Source organism: Gallus gallus, chromosome 3, assembly GCF_016699485.2.
Source record: "Gallus gallus isolate bGalGal1 chromosome 3, bGalGal1.mat.broiler.GRCg7b, whole genome shotgun sequence".
NCBI lineage: Eukaryota > Metazoa > Chordata > Aves > Galliformes > Phasianidae > Gallus > Gallus gallus.
Genome location: NC_052534.1, coordinates 106,035,495 through 106,060,217, shown reverse-complemented (window position 1 = coordinate 106,060,217; position 24,723 = coordinate 106,035,495). Strand labels below are relative to the sequence as shown.

General features: G+C 41.6%; 1 protein-coding gene across 6 annotated transcripts in view; it reads left to right on the top strand.

Annotated features, from left to right (window-relative positions):
• The window catches only part of KIF13B (kinesin family member 13B), a 122,775-nt gene that overhangs the window by 86,394 nt on the left and 11,658 nt on the right, over window positions 1-24,723 (top strand). For 4 of the 6 annotated variants that reach the window (XM_004935889.5, XM_004935888.5, XM_040698107.1 and 1 more), the window contains 9 exons: window positions 866-990; window positions 2,775-2,951; window positions 4,501-4,593; window positions 5,578-5,730; window positions 6,786-6,863; window positions 7,471-7,524; window positions 8,463-8,483; window positions 14,457-14,574; window positions 15,410-15,543. In XM_004935889.5, the coding sequence (XP_004935946.2) occupies window positions 866-990; window positions 2,775-2,951; window positions 4,501-4,593; window positions 5,578-5,730; window positions 6,786-6,863; window positions 7,471-7,524; window positions 8,463-8,483; window positions 14,457-14,574; window positions 15,410-15,543 (953 nt within the window). The remainder of the gene's footprint in view (window positions 1-865; window positions 991-2,774; window positions 2,952-4,500; window positions 4,594-5,577; window positions 5,731-6,785; window positions 6,864-7,470; window positions 7,525-8,462; window positions 8,484-14,456; window positions 14,575-15,409; window positions 15,544-24,723) is intronic. The other 2 variants (XM_003641072.6, XM_004935890.5) reach the window with 1 other exon arrangement.

The window sequence follows — 24,723 nt, the reverse complement described above, 5'->3', positions numbered from 1 at the left end:
AAGTAATCACTGGGAATGCTCCTTCTGAGGCCTTGCAAGGTTATTATACAGGTGCTGTATTATGTCTTCATCAGTTGCTTGGAAGAAAATATGAAGTCACCATTAGTAGTGTCTGCATAACAAAAAATAAATGCCTTGACAATTCAAATACAAGATCCAATGTGAGGTACTTGGTTAGATAGTGTTATGAAAGATGGGGAAATCACAGACAAGAAATGGACAATCCCAAATAGACCAGGGAGCCATCCATGCTTGATTAGTTGAACAAATCCTTCTCGTGATGTTTAGAAGAGGGTTTGTGCTTGGGTTAAAAGCATCAGGTAAGAGTGGAGAGGTGGCATTCTGCCTGTGGGGATGAGGTTTTTGCTGCAGTGCTGTTCACATTAAGGCTTATTTACCTCAAAAAGCACACTGAAATATCGAAGGGCTTCAGAGAGGAGCAAGTTAATAATTCATTAATGGTGGGGGACATAAGCAGGTTGAGCATGTTCCTGAAAACCATGCTGAAGATTTAATCATGGTCTGAATGTACCATACTTCTTCAACCAGCAGCTCTTCTTTATTTCAAAAAAGAAAAAAAAATCACCTAGCTAATAAAACCAAGCAATGTACTTGGTATAATTGAGAGGCAGTGCTCAAAAATAGAATGGAGGATATTTAAGGAATAAAAAGGAAGTGAAGGGATATTTATAACCAGAGGATTTTCCTGCACAAGAGAGTACTTTATCAGGCTCACTTCATGTTCCCACATTTTTGTGTGCAGTTTCTATGTAGAAATAAAATGTAAATTAATAACTCGTTGGGTGTTTTTAAAAAGGAAAATGATTTTATCTTCTCTCCCTTCTGCATTCACCATTGCTTCTAGCTGATGACTTTAGCTCCCAAGATAACCTTGATGACTCAGAAGCAGGTGGGTGGGATGCGACTCTTGTTGCTGAAGAAGAGGAGGAATTTTTTGAACTGCAGATTGTAAAACATCATGATAGCGAGGTAAGTAGAGATACAGATTAGTGTATTTAGCTCAGAAGCCTTTTAGATGTTTGCTTTATACATAGAAGGCTGCTAGGTTGGTCAGGCAGGACTTGCCCTTGATAAATCCGTGCCGGTTGTCCTATATCACCTCCATCTCTTCTACATGCCTTAGCATAGTTTCCATAGTTTTCCTCTCTAGCCTTCTTAAAAATGGATGCGACATTGCGTTTTCACACCCATCTTTCAAGATATCACAGAAGTCTTATCATATCATATCGTATCGTATCATATCATATCATAGAATGGCCTGGGTTGAAAAGGACCACAGTGATCATCTGGTTTCAACCCCCTGCTATGTGCAGGGTTGCCAACCAGCAGACCAGGCTGCCCAGAGCCACATCCAGCCTGGCCTTGAATGCCTCCAGGGATGGGGCATCCACAGCCTCCTTGGGCAACCTGTTCAGTGCGTCACCACCCTCTGGGTGAAAAACTTCCTCCTCATATCCAACCTAAACCTTCCCTGTCTCAGTTTAAAACCACTCCCCCTTGTCCTATCACTATCCAGCCTTGTAAACAGCCGTTCCCCTCCTGTTTATACACTCCCTTCAAATATTGGAAGGCCACCATGAGGTCTCCCCAGAGCGTTCTCTTCTCTGGACTAAAGAAGCCCAGTTCCTTCAGCCTTTCCTCATAGGGAGATACTTCTTGTACAGTCAGTTTTTGTTTGCAAGGAATATTTGCTAGGAGCTGAACGACAGTTTGAAAACTAAAATTGAAGAATCTTCCTTCATCTAAATCTCAGCCAATTAGAGTATGAAAGCCTTCAGCTGAAAAAGCAAGCAATCTTAACTAAGGTTATGGTTAACGTATTTGGCTGTGCATTGTTACGTGCATTATGTTCTCATTTTACCACGTAGCTCATTGCTTTACAGCTTCACAACTCTTGGTGGATGATTTCTGCTACAAGGTTTAGAATAATTGGATATGGTTTTTTACCTTCGTCTTCTACGTTCTTTTATGTTTATTATTCCTGATGATTTTGATTGGCTTTGTTGTCTGTTGTTGTTCTCCTTGGTTTTAAAAGCCTGGAAGGATGGCTACCAAACTATTTTTTCTTGTGATTTCAAGAAAAAAGCATTTAAAACTTCAGTGATAATAATTATGCAATTATTAAGTAATCATTTAGGGATGTGGTTTCGTGGGCGTAATGGTGATGAGTTGGTGGTTGGACTTGTTCTCTGTGGTCTTTTCCCATCTATGATTCTAATGATTTATATTTTAACAGTCAAGAAGAGAAATTCCAGGTTTTGCTGCATTGATGGAACAATGCATCATCATGCAACACAATCAACAAAGTGTTTCAACTCTGTATTCTGAATATTTGAGATCTCAAAAACTGAGTGCAGAGGTTGTGTAGTGAGATGGAAGATTTTCACTGCAATCTCAGTTGCTGTCTGGTTTATCTTAATAAATTAGGCCAAATGGTCCTGCAGTTTTGCATATTTTAAAGTTTATTTGCAGTGATCTTGGGTATTCAAAGGTCTTTTTATCGAGAGGAAATGTTCCAGAGTTTGAGCAAGTTGGCATTTTTAATCCCAGCATCTTCATTTGGCAAACTAATCTTGATTTCTTAAATGGCCTCTTCTGAAGTGCAGGGGGTTTTCTTCATAGGGACTGAAATGGAGAAGCTGACTCTCAAAATTTATGTATTATGTATTTTTCTTAATTATGCTTAATTAATTACAGTTAATTATACACCTAATTATGCTTATTAGAGGATACATTTTTTTTTTCCTTTGCAGGTGAAAGTAGAAGCCTCCTGGGATTCCACAGTCCACGACTGCATCCAGCTCAGTAAAGGAACAGCAGCAGATGAAAGAGTTTACCTTATTGTGAGAGCCACTGTGCAGCTCAGCCATCCTGCAGAAATGCACTTGGTGTTGCGCAAACGCATCTGCGTCAATGTTTATGGCAGACAGGTATATCTGCTGTAATCCTTCATGTGTTCACTCTGCCCTGTGCTTATCACTGCCTCGGGACGGGAGGGCTGTGGTTTGTGCAATAGGACTCTGCTGTGGCTGTTTTCTTTCATTTGTGCCAGAATGGAAGCATCATAGTAGCAGCTTGCAGGAGGTTTTAGGCTACCATGTGGTTTTCATGGTATTTTTTACATTGTGGATGATAATACAGCTTTTTCTAAAGGCTTAGTGGCAACTTAGTATATGGGAGACTCAGTATTATCTTTGTTAGCTGCTGGATAACTGCTTTAACCCCGTTCATTGAGCTAAGTAGAAAAAGCTAACTTGTCCTGAGCTTGGAGTTCCTATTTTACAAAAAACTGCATCCAAAGAAGCTTGTGTGTTTCCCTGCTCCTATATTACATTCACATACTAGTGCTATTGCTGTCTATTCATTCAGATATTGAGAGGTAAGCAAGCAGCAGCTGGAGCAGAGATCCCTTTGTGTAATATCTCAAAGTTAATCACTCTTGGTCTTCTGTGTTTTCCAGTTGTGTTGCATTTCTGATGCTGTGTAGTTGAGAGTAGGATGCTTCCTAAATGAAAAGCAGAAGTTTGTTATTCCGTTTGTGGCAACACGTTCTGACAAATATCTTCAGGTGGTGAGAAGGAAGATTTTGTTCAGCATTGCCTCAGAATCCAGCTTCCCTTAGCAATGATGATGACAAAGCAAGGAGCCCGAGGTGTTATTCTATTTGCACTTCTGTAGTTAAAATCTGGAGCAAGAGCAGAAGAGGTGTGGTCACACCCGGGAGCCCTGTAGGCCACTGCAAACTGCTTTTACTCTTAAAAATACAAGAACTACAGCTCTGAGGCAACAGCTATGTCTCAGAAAGGGATCAGGGATTTTTAACTAAAACACAGTGGAAGGAGTTTGCTCAGTAGGGTGAGCCTGCCAATAGTTATAGCTGTGTTAAGTCTTCATCAATTCTGTTTTCTGCAGATTCTGTCAATTATTTTTCCTTACTGTTATCCAATACCAAATCTTTCTTGCTGGCTTTCTGGCTAACTTTCTTGCTAGCTTTCTGAAAAATCCTCATCGATAACCTTTCCCGGGCGTTTGTCTCAGCAGCATCTTTGAATGACTCATCTCTGCATTAATTCAACAGTCCAGCCCTTAACCCTGTGAGGCGCCAAGTCAGCATAAACAATGACCATGCCCCCTTAAATCATCCTTCATAACGATCTCTTTGGTCAAGAATTTAATGCCTGTACTTGTCAATATTCAAGACAAGTCACCTAGGGCTCCACAAAAAAATATCTACAACTAGTGAATGTATTGTGTGCTGGTTTAACAGTCACCTTGCAGTGAGGGAAGGTAATTCTTTTTCTGTATCTTAAATGCAGACGAGCAAATGATTTGTCTGCAAGCCAGAATCTTTGAATCCTAAGTATTTGTTGGCTAGTCTTTTGGGTTTGGGCTTCTTTCTTTGTCAGCTGTACTTCACTTGAGTACGTGAAAACATTTTTTCCTTTAAGCAAGAAATATTTCCTTTCTGTCTCCCCACAGGGCTTTGCACAGAGCTTCCTCCGGAGAATGTCTCACCGAAGTTCCATTCCTGGCTGTGGTGTCACTTTTGAGATAGTCTCAAATATTCCAGAGGTGAATAAGAATTCAAATGACCTGAAATTGGCTTGGATTCTCTAATTTCCTGAATGTTCCTTTATTTTAAGCATGCTTGTTCTTGCTGCTGGAAGCATAAAGTATGGTTCTTATAAATGATTAAGCAAATTTATTTACATGTTTTGAGTTAGCAGCAACCTGTGTCTTGTCAGTGTCACTGTGTATTTTGTTGAGTGAGCATCCATTTGCTTAAGTCCTTGAAGAAACATTTTAAAGGAAAGGGGAATAAATATAGATAGCTGAAATACCTGATGTAGGGAATGTGAAAATATGTTAAAAAAGCAAACAAGCAAACAAAACCAACAATACAAACCAACAAAATATGAGCCCCCTCCACACACACCCTAAATTCTTCTAAATAATGTCTTAATGGTAACCCTTGATTCCTGAGTATGTTCATAGTTGGATGCTAATCCCTTCCTTCCAGACAGATGCTCTATGGGAGCACTTGTAAAGCATTAACACATGAAGAGCCAAAGGGCTGATTGCTGCCTGACTCTCTTTTATGTTCTGATGTATTTAACACCGTGTTGAAATGTTTCTCAAGCTATGCCCGTTTTTCTCCTTCTGCATGTCACTTGAAATTTTGTTTCCTTCACAGAGTAGATAATGCCCTAAATGTGTTTGAGTACTTTATAATTACGAGATATCTGAATACAGCCCTTTAGCTAATCAATGGCAGTGTCTCACTGTGAGACTCTCTCAAGAAAAAGAAAAAAAACACCAGGAAAAAGGGAATAAAACCCACCACCAACAACCATGTATAATTTGAGGTGATGGTGATGATTTCTGTACATGATATGGCGTATTTAAAAAAGTCCAACAAGGCATTTGAATCTCCCCCTGTATTTAAGAGAAAACAGTGTTGAATCTATCCTGCATATTTTTCAAAATGCATTTTCTTTAGGACGGATGGAGGAGGCTTTCATTCTAAAGGCAAGTCATTGCTTTTCTTCTTTCCAGGATGCCCAAGGAGCTGAAGAGCGGGAAGCACTGGCCAGGATGGCAGCAAATGTTGAAGACGCAGCTTCAGCTGACTCTGAAGCCTACATAGAGAAGTACCTGCGAAGTGTGCTGGCTGTGGAGAACATTCTCACCTTGGATCGTCTGCGCCAGGTCTGATTTTAGGGCTGTAGCACACAGCAGGTTGTGTATTTACTCAATACAGTATCCGACAATGCAGATGTTCTCATAAGTGCATACAGCGGCTGGCAAACCAAGGCCCCCACTTCAGCACACATCTCAGCTTTGCAGAGTGTGCCTGTGGCAGAAGTCCAAAGAAGCAAATGTAGCTCACTTTACAAAGATGTTCTCACTCGACTATCTGCAAGATGGGTGAATGGAACTGGGAGCTTTGTATTACATGCACCATCTCTTATCCTTGGTTGGTTTTTAAGGCCGTGCATTGCTGATTGTGTATCAGAAAAAGCAGTTAGGGTTGATGTGAGCTTTTGCTTTCTGAAGGTTAGGATTTAGTACAGATTTCCCAAGTTGCTAGTAGAGCTCATGTCGTTTTGAATCACAGAATCATAGAATCATTTCAGCTGGAAAAGAGCTCTAAGATCATCCAGTCCATATGCTCATATTCTGCCTCAGAGCAACCAAACCTGTTCTCTTGAATATGTAAGACATTGATTGGGTTAGTCTTAAGCACTGCAACCTGATCTGTGTACCGGGGAAAATATGGAAGAGAAAAACATTTATTGAAAATTGTTCTTCTGGATATAAATTATGCAAGCATAAAAGAAAGTTATGCAAAGCAAGCCAGAGTGGGTGCCGGCCCGCTATAAATTAATGGTGAAGTGCGACGCACTCGGAAGTATTGAAAGCAAGGTCTCTGTCATATGTAATTATTTTAAGGGATTAAAATAGGAGCTCAGCTACGAAAAGAGTCTGTCTTCACATCTGTAGCAGTCATCTCCTAGAATCAGAATTAGCTGTACAGTCCTGTGTGTGCCAATCAGCAAAAAACTTAATGTTTCTCCACTCTTGCACTTCTAGCTATGTTACATGCAATTTTTAGATTACAGTGAACTTCACAGATGGGAGCCAGTGCTGTACAGCTGTTTAATAACATTTTTCTTGTATAGACAAAGATGGAATGATTGGAGCTTGGATTCTGGCAAAACATGCGTAGTATTTTCTATCCTTTGCTTCTGTGTGATTTGCAGGAAGTTGCAGTAAAAGAGCAGCTAATGGGAAAAGGAAAACTCTACCGGAGGAGCCTGAGCTCTCCCAATGTGAATCGGGTGAGTATTCCGTGCTGGAGTCTGCAGCAGATTGAGGGCAGCAAGTGCATCTTTCAATTACCAATCGAATACAGCAATAAATTTCCTTTTGCCTGACTCTTCTGTTTGTCTGTGCTATTTGTCATCATGTAAATCGCTGTGCGTAGACAAGATCTGCATGTATTCATACTTTCACCATACAGGTTAGTGTGCTTTAGAGTACCCGCATAAATCCACATCATTGGAAAAAGCAGAACACTGAAGGTTTTCCATCTAACTATCAACTTGTTCTCTAGGAGTTTTGAAAGCAAGTTACAAGTATTTACTGATTTTAATTTTGTATTGTAGAAGCATTTATCTTTTTCTTGATTGGTGCATAAGAAGAAAGAGACACTTCTGCTTTCCAGCATTTTAAATGAAATGCTTTGGTAGAGCTGATAATAAAAACTGGTCAAATTTTGGCCCCTTTTATGTCACTAATTGGGATTTCACCTTTCATCTCTTGACTTTCAGTTCTGCTTTAACTGAAGACTTTACTTTCACCCTTCCTTGTGTTCGTCAAGTTGCATACTTATTGGTTGTTCAAGTTTTTGTTAAGAAGTAATTCTGCTTGCCTTGACCATTTCAGCTTTCTGCGAGCCGCCAAGATTTAGCTCCTCCTTATAACCTGAGCAGTAATCGGGTAAGTATCTGAAGCTCTCCTGGGAAATCTTCCATTGAAAAGGAGTAGCTACCATGACTATATTACACCAGGTGCAGGGGCAGAGTTGGGAAATATCCTTGGAAGGTGAGGCACACCTGTGTGTTCCTACCCTTCAGACTGCTCATTGGACATACTTGCTTTGTGCAACACCAGACATCCCTGGGAAGGCTCCCATGCTTTCATCAGCCATGTAGCTCTGCTGCCAACAGCTGTGGGATGTGCAGTGGGAGGCCTGGGTCAAACAGACCGGGTTAAACATAGCCATCCATCACTTGGGGGTGTGTTTTTCAGGGGAAATTTTCTCACTGTCTATCTTCAGAGCTCTTCCAAAGCTTTCAGTTGAATGGATGCAAACCTTTTGGGTGAGGGACAAATTTAAGCTCACGTCTAAGTTCAGGTTCACCTTTAGTATAGAATAGTATGCATGTGCCTCTCAGGGGGAAACCTTGCAGTGGGTGATTCGATAATTCAGTCCATTACACTCCTTAAAAATAATGGCATAGATCAAAAGTGTTTCTTTAAAAAGAGAAAGATTAAATTTAAACTTATTTTCCAAAGCCTGGATAAACTAAAGGGCTCTCTCCTGATAGATATTCTGCCCAGTGAGCATGTAGTCTTTTTAAAAGGGAGAATCTAGTGGTGACAAGACGTTTTAATGCATAATGCAGTTGCACAGAATAATAGGATTTTGATGTAGTGCTCCAGCATTGGTTGCTAAATCTGCTACATCTGATCCATGTAGAGAATGCTAAAAGATGTGCAGGTAATCAAGTGCTTACAGCAACTTCTGTTTGGAGAGAACTGTGGAATGTCTCAGTATTGTAGGTTTTTAAAGCAGAAATTAAAGTCCTGAGTACTTACATTTTTTGTTTTTCTCCTCTCCTCTCCTCAACAATTTCCCTCATTGCATGTTTCAGAGTCCAAAGGTCCCAGCAGAGGTAATGCATTAGGTCCACCTAATGAGTGGGATAATAATTTTATCTCACTATAAAGTTTATTTTGCTCACTTGAACGCTTTTACTTCCTGCTTTGAAGATGCTGCTATTGGTGTCTCATTTGCATAGTAGACAGCAAATGAGATTTTTCTATTGAAAAGCCTGTCATTAATGCTGTGTGAAACTGGTACAAGGAAGATTCTGCTTCTTGGGGCCATCTTATGGTTTGTTACATTCTGCAGCTATTTAGATGGCATTTCTCAGAGTTCTTTGGACAAGGTGCAAGTATTTCAGAAATGACCCATCTTTGCTTTAACAACTAAAAAAAAAAAAAGGTACAAAAGCGAGCAAATATTTGCTGTTGTGTACAGCCTGGAAATGAGATGAACATTAAGTGAGCATTTCTTCCGTGTCTTTCTCAGGCTGTCTGGCTTCAGATAGTTCAGTGCTAACAACACTTGATTGCTATGAAAGAATGAATTGAAGTTAACACTAGGACAATGGAAAACCATGTTTAATCTTCTCATCCCGTGAACACTGTCAGAGGGTTGACTGTATGTCCCCTTGACTGCACCAAGCTTTGGTTAAGCAGAGTTGCTTGCTAGTGGTTTGCATGGGGCTTTGCAGTTCTTTGCCTCATTTAGGGTGGCTGCTGACAAATGCACTGTACCACTGTGATGTGGGGCTGCAGCTGCTCTCCTTGCTTGCACAGTACTTATCTTCAAGGCATCCGTTGCTCAGGACGATAATGGGGACTGATGCAGGGGCTCATTTCAAAGCTGGTTCAGTTTCCATAGAGAGATGAATGGAAGCTTTTGTAATCACAGTGAAATGTTAGTCATGATCTTAAAATGTTCTTGTAGCACACGTAAAGCACACTAGTGACAGCATCTTATGTGTTTAGAACTAAGGATCCACAGATGACTTCATTTTTAGCTAAGTTAGGTGGCTTTTGTCACTTGGAGAGCAATTCAGTGGAAAAAAATGCCTTCTCCAGCATTGATGAGTCAATACTCTGCCAGGAATTTTTGTTCACAAGTGACTATAATAAGCTGATCTCTAACAAGTGGTTTGTTAAGAAATATCAGTCCCACTATAGTAATTGCATACTGAATTGGGTACAGGACTTACCTGCCCAGCCTGTGTTTGTTAGTATTAGTGGACGCCTTTACTTATTTCACAGTCTTCCTCTCTTTCACTTTTAGTCCATTACTTGATTTCCCTCTCCAATTTTATGTTATTATTCCTGGCATTGCTGCTGCCTTTACTGTGGATCTCAAGCTACATAGGAAGGATTCTCTTATTTCTGTATGTAAAGCACTGTTCATACTGGAAAAGTTGTGACAATGGATTCTGCTTCAGTTTTCAGCAGTATGAATGACCAGAACTCATTTTCCTATAAAAAACAATATATTAAAAAAGAGGTAGCATAAGATGTAACAGTGGTGTAGGTGCAACTAAGGTAGGTAGACCAGAATTATGACCTGGGCTCATCGTACAGTCGTGGCTGAATTTTTCTTGCTACGTGTGGTCACACTCCCATGAAAAGCCAGAAAAGCCTCTGTCCAGGACTGGAGGAGAGGTGTAATGTGGCACATTTTGAAAAAAAAAATTAAGGAATATCTCAGTGTATTGACACCACAGAGAGCTCCCAGAGATCAGGTCAAAGATTCCCAGCATTTAAATAATATCAGTTGCTTAGACTTAAAGTTTAGGTGTTTGGGTTAGTGAACACACGAAGCGATAAGAGTGCTATATGGCATGCGTATCCGAAACTTGAGAACTTAATATAATTAATAATTCTTACTTTTCTGTTCTTTTGAGAGCTTGAGATGGGTTATCTTTCAAACCAACTTAGTAAAATCTATCATTTGTCAACTGCCTTTTACCTCTCTAGATTTTTAGCACAACAGTTGACCCATTCAGTTGTCCCCAGTATTTTCTTTTGCAGATATGTTCCTCTATGTGCTGCCATGATTGACCTACTTTATAATCGTAAATCTGTAACGGTCAACTCAGAGTTAAGTGTCATATTGTCTCTGAACATATGTGACCTTCAATCTAAGACAGTAATCTTTCTTCTCTAAAAAAGATTATTTCTAATTTGAAAACCCAACATGTTTTAAGCGCCTGGCCTGACAAATACTGTTTTCAAGTGCACATTCCTGTTTCCAGGGCCTGCATTTTATTTAGTCTGGTAAAATACTTAACGTTATGCAGGAAATGTAGTCATCTATAATGTCAAGACTGAAGTAAAATTTCTTAAAGATCCTAAGGAAAATAAGTGTTTGTTTTCCCAAGGAAAAAGTCACTACATCTTGCCATTCTTTTTGTACAGAATGAATCCTTTGGAAGTGTTTTGCTCTGTTTCATATTTACTCTCATTTTTTTGAATCACTCCTCGAACAGGTCTAGAAAGCTGACGTACTTGCCTGAATGATTTCTGTTGGAACAGTCAAGGAAGGGCACTTCTGACTCAATAAATCATGATTCACAAAATGATTCAGTTGCTCCTTACCTACATTGAGTCAGTGTTCTAGTAAGTTAGCAAGCTTTCCCCAGGTAGTCTATTTTTGATATCTCTGTGATATCCAGAAGCCCTTTAGACATGGCCTGTGGATAGAAAATGATTAGGACCTGCCACCTTTGTCCATCTGTCTTTAGTAAGTGGATCATCATCATTAAAAAAAAAAAAAAAGATTTGTTACATTGTCCAAAAAGAAGCCTTCAGATGCTTTCCCCTCTTCCTGACACCAACATCTACCAGGCTAATGTCATTACCAGTCCTAGAAGTAACAAAACCAAATGTTTTTTTCAAGATTCATTTAGTCTTGTGACCACATCCCACCTAATATACTACTTTCTGTAAACTTCCTCAGTATCACTGAGCTGGTGCATCGCAGGGGATTGGATTATGCTGAGATTTTCCTCATCTGGGAATTTTGGCTCTCCTGCAGACGAATCCATCAGTGGGAGCCAGCAAAGTAGACTTAAGGAAAAACCCTACATCCCAAAAAGGAAGACTTTGAGCATAGTGTAAAATCACTGGAAGTTTCCACTCTGGCTTTAAACACTTACTGCAGAGGACTTGTAAACCACTGAGGGTGCCCACTGTTCAAGGTACCTGCCCATGCCATTCCACGCTCTCTGCCACTGTCCAGCCTTGGGGGTGGATATTCCTGGGGGATATTCATAAATAGTTGTTTAACGTTAAAGAAAAAAAGCCTGAAACATTCAATCAGCATAGTGATAGGAACGTGCTGGTTTGAACATACCCACTTCTCCCTCCCATAGCCTGGTTCCCCAAAGAGACAAACTAAAGAGTGAAATTATTAATAGTGCCTGAGGTATGGTTCCTGAAGTACAAAGATAACTGCAATATCAAATACAAATACCAGGTTAGTCTCCCGACCAGTGTTACAGCATGTAGAAAAATGATAACCTTAATCCAGACCCCAAGAATGGTAAACAGCGCAACAGAGAACGTATATAATAAGTAAGGTATTAAGTAATATGGCTCCATGAAAAAGCTGTGAACAATCTCTGGAAAAAGGGTGGATGTGGATAGTGATAGGACAAGGGGAAACGGTCTTAAACTGAGACAGGGGAGGTTTAGGTTGGATATGAGGAGGAAGTTTTTCACCCAGAGGTGGTGACGCACTGAACAGGTTGCCCAAGAAGGCTGTGGATGCCCCATCCCTGGAGGCATTCAAGGCCAGGCTGGATGTGGCTCTGGGCAGCCTGGTCTGCTGGTTGGTGACCCTGCACGTAGCAGGGGGTTGAAACCAGATGATCATTGTGGTCCTTTTCAACCCAGGCCATTCTATGATTCTGTGAAAAAGAAAAGATAGCATTATGATATTAAGCTATTCTAGCACTTAGAACAGTTTTGTTTTAACACACTCTGGTCAGATCTGTTGTTATCTCAGCCCTTTGATTCCCACATTGGTCACCAAATGGACGCGCTCTGGGTATGCACCCATCACTCAACAGCAACCAATCATTGTGCTGTTAACACTCTCTCAGCTGAAACCAAGATAACATAGCAAGGTCACCTAAAAGAAATCAGCACCAATTGAAATGCAAGATGGCAAAACCGTCAGAAAGTGTTTCTGTTGAGTGCAGTAGGAGAGGCTGTTTCGTAGGAGCTTTCTGTGGAAAGAATTTTCCAGACATAGGCATGAGTTTTTGATGTGTGTAAGATGTAGGAGTTGCTGGTCAACGATAACACTGAAGTTGTTGGATTAAGGTACGGGTAGAAGAGCTCTGTCATCTGCAATAATAGAGCAGGAAGCTTTCCAGAAGGGCTTAAACTCCAAAGTCCTCAAAAATACAAGACTAAACAAACTCGGGTATTGCTGCTGCCCCCAGTCTGGGTTACATCAGCTCTGACACCCAGGGTGACTGCCTCCAGTCAACTCAGACATCCATTACCCTTTAGGTATCCCAGATGTTACTTCACAGAGACAGAGCCTGTTGTCTCTACATCTAATAAAACAGCTACTCAAGGTGTGAAGTGCTGCTCTGCACAAGTGTACGTTACTTGCTATTCAAAGCAGGACAGCTTCTTTGGGACTAGCTTATAGATCCAAATGGAAATGATTTTTGCTCTGGGCTGCTCAGTGTGACCTTCAACCCATTGGAGAAATCTATTCCTTCTATCCTGGCTTACTTAGTGTTTGTGAAACATTCATGACTTCAAGTTACAGTTGAGATTAGTTTAGCTGCCTGTCATTCTTCTGTTTCAAGGTCAGATTATTTCCTTTTGTTCAACACCATGAAGCTTCTTGAGATGGTGTATTTCCCTTCTCTTCCATCCAGAAAAATACATAACATTTCTGGTCACGAGCTCAGCAGGTCTCTCTACCCGTAGTGCATCTTTTTTATTATGTTCACTGTGCCATTTCATTGTGCAAGTGTTTACAAGCACGATTCAGGTACAGACACCCTATAATATAGAGAAGAAGAAACCATAGCATAACTTTTTGCCAGAAGAGTGATCAGAGTTCAGTTTATATCAGTTTGGTTGCCTTAACACCATCCTGTCTTCACAACTTTTCGGTTTGAAAAAGTGAAACTTTTTCTTATATTACAATATGATGGAGATAGGAAGATATGATTTTGCCCTTTAGATTCATGCACTGTTGTGAAGTGATAACCTGGAGATTCTCTCCATTCGCCAAGAAACTTTGTCACTGAGCTGGCCACTGGTTGTCACCGGTAAGCTTGGGGTGGAAGAAATGGAGTCATAGAATCATTAAGGTCATAAAATACCTCTAAGATCACCAAATCCAACCCCAGCCCACCCCACCGTGCCCACTGCCCACGTCCCTCAGTGCCACATCCCCACGGTTCTGGAACACCTCCAGGGACGGTGACCCCACCACCTCCCTGGGCAGCCTGTTCCAATACCTCACCACTCTTCCTGACAATAATTTTTTCTTAATATCCAACCTGAAGCTCCCCTGGGCCATATCTGACTGTAGGCACTAAAATCCAGCCTTCAGGTCTAAGGTCATATTTATTTTCTTATTCCGAGCTCTGTCTGTCCTCACCCCTTCTCCCTGACGCTTCATCTGGACTTCACTCATGAATGCTTCCTGAGCAGATACACAAAATATTTAGGAATCTGGGGCTGACAGACCTGTTGTATTATCACCTGGTTGTACCAAACTCAACTTCCAGAACAGCTGCACAGTTCAGTGCAATATTGTAGGTCTAAGATCTCTGGGTAGATTCTTCCTGTGCCTTGCTGCAGATGGGAGCTGAGGGTGCTTATCTTTGCAGGACTGTTACAACTAAAAAACAAGTTGGTGTTTTAGTTGGGTGTTTCAACTAAAAGTGCCTTTGGGAAGGGTCTTTCCTCAGCTCTGCATGTTCTTAACTTCTCAGAGGCGCTGTGCAAGCAGGCATGGTGTGTAAGTGTTGCTGATGTGGTGCTAACTTTGAAAAATACAACTGTTTTTTTCTCCTTAGGGCCGATGGGAAAGTCAGCAAGATGTATCCCAAGGTGTCACAAACTCCAATAGGGGCATTAGTCCAACTCGTTCCTCTCTGCCAGGCTCCGGGCAGCAGAACCACTCCCCTGATGCAGGTAAGGGCTTTCCTAAAGCTAAGACAGCTCTCATAAAGGCGGAGTGAAGTGAACCCATCATTGTCAAAGCTGAGCAGCTTTCAGAGATAGATTTCTCCTCCAAAGTGATGTCCGTGCAGCTCCCTCTGTGATAGGCATGTTTAAAGTCGTCTTTGATTTCTGAAGATGCAGTCTTCATCTCAGAAGCTCAGTTTGTAAAGCCTGAAGTTACCTGGGCTCAGAACATGCATCTCCTTGGCGATTAGAACAGCCAAGAACAGAAGCTTGCTAATGTTTTGGGAAATGATCAGCACTGGAGTTGGAGGGCTGTTTTGCAGCAAGCGTGCACTGAGAGCGCAGTGATATAGAGGGAGGTTTTCTGTATCTATCCAGGTTTTCTGAAGGGAGAATAGAGTAGTAAAAGCAGCAGTACTACTAGCAGAAGAGTTGAATGTCCCTACCTTTTTTCTTTTTAATTTGGATTTCCTCATCTTTCCCTCTCGCTAAGTTTTGTAATTGTTAGCAGAATTTTGTGTTGTGTCAGCATCTTTTTTCAGTTTTGCTTCCAGGTTGTTTTGGGTTTTTTTGCTTCTGCAAGTTATAAACAGTTTTATGTTGCTAATGGCAAACAGCAAACTTTTTCACACCACGTGATGAAAAAGACTTCCTGTGTGCTGGGGCCACGGGTTAAAAAATTACCCAAATTCACATGTCCCGTTCTAGGGAGGAGCAAACACTCACTGCTTTTCTCTGTCTAATGCACTTGCTACTGGAAGATGTAGTTCTAGAATTAAAATGATAACGTTTTTTTTTCACCAGAAGCATATCTGTTCACACTGTTCCATTTTTCTAACAGGTCTGGGTAGCCTTGCTGCTTCCTACCTGAATCCTGTCAAGTCATTCGTGCCTCAGATGCCAAAGCTGCTGAAGTCTCTCTTCCCTGTTAGAGACGAGAAGAAGGGCAGGCAGACCTCACCTCTTGCACAGCAGGTAAAATTTTAAATGAAATTGGCCATGCAGTAATATTGATGAGTGCTGTTAGACTTGCAACAGAGTGCTATTTTGTTTGTTGTTGCAGTGCAAACCCAACTCTTAGTCATTGCAAAGCCTTTTGATGCATTTCCCCTCCATTCTGTCCAGAGATAGTGGAGCTGTTAAACTTATTGATACCCTCAGCCCACTTGGCTTTTTAGAAGTGCCAAGTACACTACCAGCATGATTTATGGTAATACCATTTGCAGCAACAATACTAGAATTTATGAAGTGCACTTAGTGTTGTTTGTGTACTGCCAAGTAGAAAATGTAATTCTATTTTTAATTCTTTATTTCATTTACCATCTTCCTTCTCCCCTGCCCCAGCTCGTGTCACCCTTTTCTACCTTCTGCTATGTACAGTTGCTTTTGTTCATTTTCTCATTTATTCCACATTCCAGAGAAGCCTTTTATTTATTTGTTTGTTTGTTTATTTTGGATTCTCTGCTGCAAAACTTCATATGCTCTGTTTGTGACTTCTGTGCGGTGAAAGGTAGCTAATGGATGGTCAAGCTGACTGCAGAACTCTACTATCTCCTAAAGAAAGCAGATGAAATAACAGAATCCCATTATAAATGATACTTTCTTCCTAATCTGGGAGACTGTCATTTTTTTATAAAGAAAAAGCCTTCTTCTGTGTAAACCTGGAATACTTAAAAACTGTTGTGAGAATAAATCTGGAGCCAGATCTCTCTTGTTAACTGTATGGAAGCCCATTTGGTCCATGCCTTGTTAAGCATTCAGCTAACTCTTTGTAGACAGAAACTTGCCTTCTTCATCTGTAGCTTTGAAGGCACGTTTTCTATTAACATAGACCTTTCCCACCTCTTCACGTGCACACGAGTTTTAGAGGACGTCTTTCTAAAACAAAACTACAAAAAAATAATCCCCAAGCAACTCCTTTTTGTGGTTGGATCCAGGCATTCTGTTCCATTGGTTGCTACAGCTGAAGAACAACTAAGGGGTATGCATAGATGGTAGGACCAGATGACCTCAGTGCTCTTTTCCAACCTTTATGATTCCATGATTACAAGGAATTGTTTTGTCATGGCAGAAGTACAGTGAAACAGTAAGAAGATAAATAGGCCAAATCCAAAGGCTTAAAAAAACAATTAAGTTTTAGTGGAACTTATAGTAAAGCAAATTTAGAATATTCTTAGTTCAACCATGTTTTATTCTCTACAAAGTAAAATGAGCACGTTTTACTCCCAAATCTCAACTAACTATGCATTCCACATTTTCACGTGGCCTTTTGCTTACAACAAGGTCAGTGTAGAATCTGGGATCACAAAACCTAACTCATCTAAGAAGTGTAGCTGATTAAAATGAAGGCAGTGACTTTCTTAAAGGTATTTGAGTATTGGAAGGTGCAAATAGGTGCTCTTTACAATTGAACTGAGAGCCTTTCACCACTGCTTGCTGGAACTGGAACTGGAACTGTTCCAGAATTACCTTCCTCCAAGCAGCACAAGAAATGAATGTGTGATGATGTATGCATGCATGTAGTGAGACTGGCTTGAACATCATAGAATCATTAAGGTTGGAGAAGACCTCTAAGATCGTCCAGTCCAACCCCTACCCATCCCCACCATGCCCACTAACCATGTCCCTCAGTGCCACAAAGTAAAAGGGTTGGTGCACAATAATATGACACTAAAAAGTTAATCATCATTGTCTCGTAATCCTTCTTGCTGCTTCCTTATAACTGCTTGAGGATGCAGATGTGGTCGCAAGTGTTAAAAACTGGCCAGAATTCCAGTGGTGGCAGTGACAAATGGCTGTGTAGTCGGGGGCCTGCAATGGGGTCAGTGCTTGGCAGTCAGCTCTAACACCTTATCGCTAACCTGTCTGTGTAAGACAGCAGGCTGGTAATTCCTGCATGGCTGTGCCATAGTGCAGAGTGAGGAGGGCACAGAAATGATACTGCTGCATCTCAGAAAATACAGAACAGTACAGCTTAGTTCTGTGGAAGAATAGCACTTTGATACAGAGCGACAGGGGACATAACTGTGCAGGAGGAGAGTAGGCAGTGAACTACAAAAGGCATAATGGGGAGATGAAGCCAAAAGGATATTTCAACTGCAGTTTCAAAGGAATCTGACCTCTTAACAGGGAATTGCTGGATTTCTGTGACAGTAAACAACAAATTCAGAGAGCTGGAGATGACTAAAGGAACGCTTCTCAAGGAAAATGGCAAGATCTAAATCATTGTTGCCTGGCTAAATGCAAATGAGCAGGTAGTGGTGGTGGATTTTGGAACATAGATACCAAAAAGCAAAGTGGGTCAGTTGGTTCCTTTCTCCAAGTTCATCGAACAACCCAAAGAATTTCCTGAGTTCTTGTCAAGCCCCCTTTTCACTGTGTATCTGTCACAGCATTTGAGAGCGTGTAACCATCTACTGTTATTAAAACCTGCTCCATAAAAGTACTGCTGACCCATATTGAAGTAGGTGGCTGCCCTGCTGTGCCTTTAAATCCCTGATATGTTACAGTTCAGCTGTCAGGGTTAGGTCCCTGTGCATGTCTGCACAGAGATGCGTCTTATAGGCTGAGTCACATAGCTGATTTTAGTGCTTTAGAGCATCATTTTGAAGTGAGCAGCTCTTAATTATTTCTGCAAGTTTTGAAGTGTAGCTCAGTTCATCATGACAAAGCAGCTGTCCGGGTGGATGTGTTACCAAATCTCATCCCATGCAAGTAAACAGAAGATGGGGTTGTCGTCACTTGTTTTGAAAATACACTTCTAATCTTATTCTTTTAGCAACTTATTTCAATGGCATGCTGTTGCTTGTGATCAGTCTTAAAGTAGAACCACAGAATCACAATATTATTAAGGTTGGAAAAGACCTCTAAGGTCATCTAGTCCAGCCATCAAGCCATGCTCACCGTGCCAACTCATCATGTCCCTCAGTGCCACATCCCCGTGGTTCTTCAACACCTCCACCAAGTAAGTGAGCTCATGTAAGTGATCGTAACCTCTTGCTGAGATGGTCTTTTCCTGTTGGTGCTGTTTTTGTTTGTAGTTTCAGAAAGGCAGAGCCATGCCAGGCAAGGTGGTGGCAGCTAACAAAATTGCTGTCTTTGACCTTCTGATGCAAGTTTAGTAACTAATCTGGAGAATAATGAACCGCAATTAATGAAATCTGCTCTCGTATTCAAGTGTGTTTCTCAGACAGCACATAAAATAATTGAAAGAACTTCCTGCTCTCTAATTAGTTAGATTGAATTAATTTGGCATAATAGGATTCTTTATGTAACTAGCAGAACAGCTTCCGATGAAGCTGTTTATGTACCTAAAAGATTGGTTTCTGATGAAGCTGTTTATATACTTTTAAGTTAGAAAATGCCTATTTTATCAGTTATCTGCTGCCTTTCAATTAATTGCCAGTATTCTGTAAGTAAAAAAAAATTAAGAAAAGCCCAACAATTTAAACCTTTTTTGGATTAGTGCAATTGCTCTTTATTTTCCTAGTCTATTCTTTGAAAAGCTTAGTAGCACAGTATGCAAGATTTAAAGCCTTGCCACTCCTTATTGCTGATCAGGAGAAGTTTAAAATACTTGCTTGAAATACGCAGGTGGATGGAGAATCTATCTGTGCATAATTACATTATCTCGACGCTTGTGTCTTTTATTAAGATGCTGAGGCTTTCATAGTGTGCACCAGGCAGAATTGCTGTTCTTTACCTTATGACCCTGTTGATCTCCAGGAACTGCCTGTATAATTACATTTTAGGGCATCGTTGGGTTCTGACATTAAAATGTACATATTATATTTCACTTTCTGCTTTGTGACATTGCTGTGGCTACAGGAAACTCCTCTGACCAATGTGCGTTTGATAAGTGGTCACCTTCATACAATCCTTGTTGGATGGTCAAACTTCTCTGTTAGCACATGGCTTCAAAGAGAGATCTGGAGTCATAGCTGTATTGAAAGGAATAAATAAACTCTTTGAATTTCCATGCACTAATCTAATTCACTTTTGTTTCGTGGTATAGAAATGCAGACATGTGACACGGGGAGAGGACAGCTCTCAATTTGTTCTTTCACCTTTTGGTACAGACATAGTAATTAATCTAAAAAAAATGAAATGCATTTAATGAAAAGCTTTCTGAATTGACAGAAGACTTTTTTTCTGGCAGTGGCTTAAAAAGCAGCAGTAGTTCCATGGGTGTATATGGTGCATCGTATAATTGCTAGAACGTACATTCCTTAATCAAATGTAAATAACATGGCCTTGGAGAACCTTTAAAATCTAGAAGGCTTTTTTCACATAAAGAGCCATTGGGATGCTATAATCAGCATAGTTCAACAGGCCTTCTGTGCCTGGCTGGGCTCATATGTGTCTAGATCTTGTGACTGAGCTATTCGTGTTTTCATTTCTTTCTAAGTTCAGTTTTCCCTATCATCCTCTTTCATATAGCTTTTAATGAGAATGAGTATGGAAAACTGGCCTTTTAAACTGCTTAGTGAAAACCTCTGGAACTTCCTTGTGAACTAACTTGAAAATGGTAACAAATTGCCCTTTTAATCTTTCTGCCTGGAAATAACTGCATAGGAAATGATGCATGTTTAATTTTGCACAAAGTACATTAGAAATGTGGAATTCAAAAGTATTATTACAGGCTGAAACGTTCCATGTTAGGAAGGTGAAATAAAAAGGTTTTAGTTTGGGTTGATATTTAAATACAGTTTCTTTAGGAAAAATAACAAACAAACAAACTGACAAATACAACTTCTGAATTTTGGATCTCTTTGTGGATTGCAGATTTTGTATTTGAATGACTGATGACTTTAAAATGATTTTAAAATAGGGAGCAAGTAGCAATATTGGGCCTGGGTGGACAGAACCATAGAATGGCTTGGGTTGGAAGGGACCTCAAGGATCATGAAGCTCAACGCCCCCCTTCCCCCTCACCACAGGCAGGGCCACCAACCTCCACATTTAATATGAGACCAGACTGCCCAGGGCCCCATCCAACCTGGCCTTGAACACCTCCAGGGATGGACGGGGCATCCACAGCCTCTGTGGGCAGCTGTTCCAGCACCTCACCACTCTCCACTTTGATGGCTTTATTCAGAATTCTTACTGAATTGCTGTGTGTCTTTTGAAAGTATTTTATCCTGACTGCTCACAACTGAATTAAATCCACATTTAAAGATGCAACTGTCATGCCCTGCTGGAGAAATTTCCAATAGCTGTTTTTAAATGGTGATGTGAATGTAATACTGTCACACTGACAGTCCTTGAGCTCAGTCTGCAGATGGTAAGGCAGAGACAGCAGCAGTGGGCTCTTCTGATAATATCCTTAAAGGTCTGCATCAATTATAACCTTGGCTGGTCTTGGAGAACAGGATAGGTGCCTGAAGACTGAAGGATAGCCAAGGTCACGCCAGTCTTCAAGAAGGGCAAGGAGGACGATCCAGGAAACTACAAGCCAGTCAGCCTCACTTCCATCCCTGGAAAGGTGATGGAACAACTTGTTCTGGATGCCATCTCCAAGCAATTGAAAGAGAAAGGTCATTAGGAGTAGTCAATGTGGAAAAATGTCCATTTCACCAAGGGGAGATCACCAGCCTGGTGGCCTTCTCTGACGTCATCACCAGCTGGGTAGACGGAGGGAGAGCAGTGGAAGTTGTGTATCTTGACTTCAGCAAGGCTTTCCATGCTGTCTCCCACAACATCCTTGCAAGAAAGTGTGAGATAGGTGAGTGAACAGTGAGGTGGATTGAGAACTGGCTGACTGGCAGAGCTTGGAGGGTTGTGGTCAGCAGCTCAGAGTCTAGTTGGAGGCCTGTAGTTAGTGGTGTGCCCCAGGGGTCAGTACTAGGACTGGTCTTGTTCAATGTCTTCATCAGTGACCTGGACAATAAGATAGAGTCTACTGTCTGCAAGTTCGCTGGTGATACAGAGCTGAGAGGATTGACGGACACACCTGAAGGCTGTGCTACCATTCATCAAGACCTGAACAGACTGGAGAGTTGGGCAGGGAGGAGCCTGATGAGATCTAAAAAGAGCAAGTGTAGAGTATTGTGCCTGGAGGGGAATAGCCACATGCATCAGTACAGGTTGGGGGATGACCTGCTGGAAAGGCACTCTGCAGAGAAGGACCTGGGTGTCCTGGTGGACAGCAGGTTGCCCATGAGCCAGCAGTGTGTGCCCTTGTGGCCAAGAAGGCCAATGGGATCCTGGGGTGCATTAAAAAGAGTGTGGCCAGCAGGTCAGGGAGGTTATCCTCCCCTTCTACTCTGCATTGGTGAGGCCACATTGGACTGCTGCATCCAATTCTGAGCTTCCCAGTTCAAAAAAGACAGGGGATCTCCTAGAAAGAGTCCAACGAGGTGTCTCATAGATGGTAAGGAGCCTGGAGCATCTCCCATACAAGGAAAGGCTGAGAGACCTGGGACTCAGCTGTCTGGAGAAGAGAAGGCTGAGGGGGGGTATCATAACATTTTATACGTATCTGAAGTGCTGGAGTCAAGTCGTTGGGAGCAGACTCTTTTCGGTGGTGTGCAGCAATAGAGCAAGGGGCAACAGACAGAAACTGGAGCACAGTTGCGTATTAACACAGAGAATTTCTGTGAAAGTGAAAGACGAAATGTATTTTTCTGAGTACTTTGGAGAGATTGCATTATATGTATGTACTATGTGGGATGAAAAAGTTAATTTAGGGTTAATTTTGGTGCTTCTGTAAGTGGAATGAGGTACAAGTTTGCTTTTCGAGGTCACCAACATACCAAATTGGTCTCTAGATCTCATAGAATTGTGGAATCCTTAGTGTTGGAAGGGACCTTTAGAGGTCATCTAGTCCAGCTTCCCTGCAATGAACGGGGACATGCACAGGTAAATCAGGTTGCCCAGGTCCTGATCCAGCCTGGCCTTGAAAGATTCCAGGGATGGGGCATCAACCACATCTCTGGGCAACCTGTGCCAGTGCCTCACCACCCTCACTGTAAAAGATTTTGTCCTTGTATCTAACCTAGATCTTCTCTCTTTGAGCTTGAAGCCATTTCATCCCCCAGCTTGTGTTAGTAGTGAGGGTTGCCTGAACCTAGGTGCAGACCTTGCATTTGGATTTGTCGAACCTCATGAGGTTCGCCTGGACCCAGTGCTCAGTCTGTCTAGGTCCCACTGGATGGCATCCCATCCCTCTGGTGTGTTGACCACACCACATAGCCTGGTGTCATCAAACTTCTCTCATCACTGATAATGATGTGGTTTTGGTTACCCCAAAGCATGTTCACTTTGGCCTCCAATCCAACCAGAAAATATTGTGCAAACACAATGAGAAATCCTTCTAAACTCACAGTACAAAGGAGCAGCTCCCAGGAAAAAGACAATTTTTATTCCATGGAGGTTCAAAGATGCTTTAAAGCGTACTGCTTTCATGTCCTCTCGTATTCCATGTTTTGTCAGCTTGGTTGAAGAAACTGCCAAGAATTATCACAGCGAAAGGGTCATGTTTTGCCTCTGCGTAAATGTGTCTGCTTTCACAGTCAATATCTGCACACGTTTAATGACAAAATTTGGCTCTCAGTTCAGAAATATTTTGCATCCAGTAAATGCCTTCACAGATAGTCAGACACGTTGTTTGGAATACCCCCCCCGAGTAACTTCACTACGTTTCCTAGCAAAGATTTGTTTTAGTACCTTTGCTCCCCTCGTGAGGGTGTTTCTGCCCATCTGTTTCTTGTCAACACCAAAGTTGGGCAAGTGCCACTTCTTGTAATTGCTTTTTTCTCCACGTTGTTCTAAACGTTGCCTGGCAAAGTTAACATAGGAGTTTGGAGATTTGTCATCCTTTCAGGAGGAGAGCATCATCTTAGCGATTGATGAGGAATGATTAAAGTGTAACGGGTGTGTTTACTTTTTAGATTGCATGGATTTACATGCTGAGAGACTTAAGGTGTTTGGGAGATAAAAAACAAACAAAAAAAAGCCAACCACAAAAAACAACACTTTCCTCTGTTTGTTTGTTTTCAAGGGAGGAAAGGAAATCAAAGGCACTGAGAATTATCATTAAACGCTTCTTCTTATTCCAATTCTGAGTCTCTCATAATGGTGCATTTCCTGGAGGTGGCACATATACTGGGACAAAACGGGGCAGAGGAAGGGATTTCCTTTGTGGTACCAAGATGAGAGCTGGCCGTGGTTCCTGGTGCTCATTATAGAATCACAGGATCTTAAAATGGTTTGAGTTGGAAAGGACCCTTAAAGGCCATCTGGTCCCACTGCCTGCACTGAACAGGGACACCCACAGCTCCATCAGTGCTCAGAGCCCATCCAGCCTGACCTTGGCTGTCTGCAGGGATGGGGCACCACCGCCTCTCTGTGCAACCTGTGCCAGTGCCTCACCACCTTTATTGTAAAAAAAATTCTTCCTTATATCCAATCTAAATCTTCACCTCTCCTGGTCTGAAACCATTTCCCCTTGTCCTCTTGTCCTAATCACAACAGACCCTGATAAAGAGTCTGTCCCCTTTCTTACAGCCCCCCTTTAAGAACTGTCAGGCCACTCTCAGCTCTCTTCAGAGCCTTCTCTTCTCCGTGCTGCACAGCCCCAGCTCTCTCAGCCTGTCCTCATGGGACAGCTGTTCCATCCCTGGGATCATTTTTGTGGCCTTCCTCTGGATGCGCTCCAACAGGTCTATGTCTGTGACTCCAAATTCCCCCTCTATATCCTTCCCTTTCTGTATCAGATGACACACAGTAGTGAAGAAGCAATAAGGACGGGGATTTTTCTTTGCACAACCTTTCTGAGGTGCCAGGAAAGAGTGTGCTGTGTGTTGGGTTGCAGAGTTATTTAACAGGGATTATCTGAACTCGAGGGCCTTGGCTCATCGCTGAGGTTCAGATGTCCCTCTGCAAAAGATTTGAAGTGCTGTGGAAGTGCCTGCCTAGGGATTAGCCCTAATGCCTTGTGCCTAATGATTTCTTTTAATTAGAAGGTGATATTTAACAGCTTGGCTTTGTGCTGCTTTCCAAGATGGACCAACCATGGTTCAAAGACAGCTAAAGAGGAGAGCATAAGTGTTCTGCCAAGTACTCCAGCTGCTTTAATACGGTGATAAGCCTCTGTTACAACTAAAACATGCAGTGTGTTCTTAGAAGAGTGTGAATCCCTCTCCTCTCTAGTCT